This window comes from Olea europaea, unplaced genomic scaffold (genome assembly GCF_002742605.1).
Source record: "Olea europaea var. sylvestris unplaced genomic scaffold, O_europaea_v1 scaffold18497, whole genome shotgun sequence".
Taxonomy (NCBI): Eukaryota; Viridiplantae; Streptophyta; class Magnoliopsida; order Lamiales; family Oleaceae; genus Olea; species Olea europaea.
In genome coordinates, this window is record NW_019236274.1 from 1 (window position 1) to 2,129 (window position 2,129).

At 35.2% G+C, this 2,129-nt stretch overlaps 1 protein-coding gene across 1 annotated transcript; it reads left to right on the top strand.

Moving 5' to 3' along the window:
- The first annotated feature begins 349 nt into the window (after positions 1–349).
- LOC111378662 (probable methyltransferase PMT28) lies at positions 350–1,834 on the top strand. The gene is made up of 2 exons (XM_023001891.1): positions 350–1,569; positions 1,643–1,834. Exons 1-2 carry the CDS (start codon positions 748–750, stop codon positions 1,817–1,819), a joined length of 999 nt encoding a protein of 332 aa, XP_022857659.1. The 5' UTR covers positions 350–747; the 3' UTR covers positions 1,820–1,834.
- Positions 1,835–2,129: the final 295 nt, after the last annotated feature.

A 2,129-nucleotide genomic window follows, 5' to 3' on the forward strand; every position in this document is an offset into this window, starting at 1 on the left:
CTAAATTCTTAATTTTTTTTTTTTTTTTTTTTGAAGGAAATGCCAAAATTAAAGTTGATTACCTAAACAATTATTTCCCTACCTAAAAATAAATAATAATAAACACGTGCAGAAAAAAGGATGTATTAATAATGCCATATGTGGCTCTCATCTTGTTCCTCGTTACTGTCGAATCCAATAACTCCGAAATATCTGTAGTAGAATGTGAAAAATTAACTACAAACCTCCGCTAACAACATAGGTCTTACGATCTGAACTTTTCATAAACATTTTTTCTGGTATCGGTAAAGAGAAAATTTTAACCTTTATATGCTATCGACTGCCACTTCGATTTTTAATCTAAGTTAAGATTAAAATCAAGTTTTTAATAAATTATAAAATAAAAATTGATGAAATACATGTTTTATTTACGGAAAAAAACCTCTGTTAAAGATGCCAATTCAAGGGTAATCTTGATTAAACATCTCTTAATCTGAACAAGGCAGAGAATGATTTCACAAAATTGAGTTCTTTCACAGTTCTTCTTCCATTCTACTTCTGGATCTTCCTTGACTTCTAATCTTCACCGTTGAAACTTCACTCTCGATTAATTCTTTTCTAGAATCTTTGTCACTCCTAATACCCTTTTTCTGTTGTCTTTTAGTTCTCATTTTCCTTTTTCACTGCTCATAAACTTTTTCAGCTGGATTTCAGCTAAAGTGTATATCTTGAAAGTCCATATTTTGGATGATTTGAAGGTATAGAGAAATGGCGATAACAAGATTTGGTCCTCAAGTAAAACGCTCATACCAGTCACATGGGTTCCGCTTAAAGTTGACAGCAACTGCAATATTGGGCTTGTGTTTTGTATTTGTGTGGTCTGTTTTTTCAAAATTCTCGGTTACTTCTCAAAGGGAAAGCTTTGATGATATTGCTGAACCAGTATCTGCAGCAAGAGGGAAGGTGAGTGATTTTCGAATTCATTTTGGAAAGGAAGATCCAAAGAAAGGTCAAGAAAGTGATGAATCTCGAGTGGTGAAATCTGAACCTACTTTGGATGATAAAGACAAGAAGAAGATTAATGGGTCCTTGCCAATTAAACCTGAGGAAGGGCAGGACAAGGGGCAAAAAGAAGGGGATAAGGAGGAAAGTCAAGAAAACAAGGGGGAATCGGAGATTGGGGAGGTAATAAGAGAAAAGGGGGAAGAGGAAGAGAATGGTAAGCGTGGTGAAGAGTTGAATGGAGGGGAGAATGCAAATGAGGAGGGAGAACGAGAATTTGATTTAATTAATAGTGAAGACTTGGATCAAGAAGCTGTTGATGATGAAAACGAGGTTTCAAGAAGCAGAAAGAAGAAAAAGGAATTGGGTCCTTTATTTGATCCAAAAACACAATATAACTGGAAATTATGTAACACAAGAAGCAAACATAATTACATTCCTTGCATTGACGTTGAAAGTGCGAGTGGAAGACTGCAGAGTTATCGTCATCATGAGAGGAGCTGCCCTCGATCGCCTGTTATGTGTCTTGTTCCTCTGCCCCATGATGGTTATGGTGATCCAGTGCGCTGGCCTGAAAGTAAACTGAAGGTATATATATTAGTTTACCGTAGCATTGGTTGCTTATAATTATATCTCATTGGTCAATCTATATGGCTTGCAGATATTAAATAAAAATGTGGCACATCCAAAATTAGCTGCATTTGTTAACTCCCAAGATTGGGTTGTGGAGTCCGGGGAATACCTCACTTTTCCTCAGAACCAATCTGTATTCAAGGGTGGAATCCAGTACTATTTAGATTCCATTGAGGAGGTGAGTTGCACATATTGGTTTTCATAGGCTTAGGAACTGATATGTGGTTCTACTATAGAAATATATACATTTTGATTGAAAATAATGAACATCAAACTCTCATTTATGATGTAGCAGTCTGGATGGTGTTCTATCTTTTAATTACCTGGATGAGAGGAGAAAACTAATTCAAACTAAGTTGTTTAACTATCTTTTAACTATTATACGAGGTGTAGTATTGAGTTGTAAATAGCATGTATGAACAAATTTACCCAATCTGCTATACTTGGTGAATAGTTGGATAATTTTGTCCAATGTGATTTGATTGAATTCAGGATTAACTTGTTATTCCGTAACA

Coding starts and splice junctions, on each gene's coding strand:
- LOC111378662 (XM_023001891.1), top strand. CDS start 748: ATGGCGATAACAAGATTTGGTCCTCAAGTAAAACGCTCATACCAGTCA. Junction 1,570..1,642: donor GGCCTGAAAGTAAACTGAAG/GTATATATATTA, acceptor TATGGCTTGCAG/ATATTAAATAAAAATGTGGC.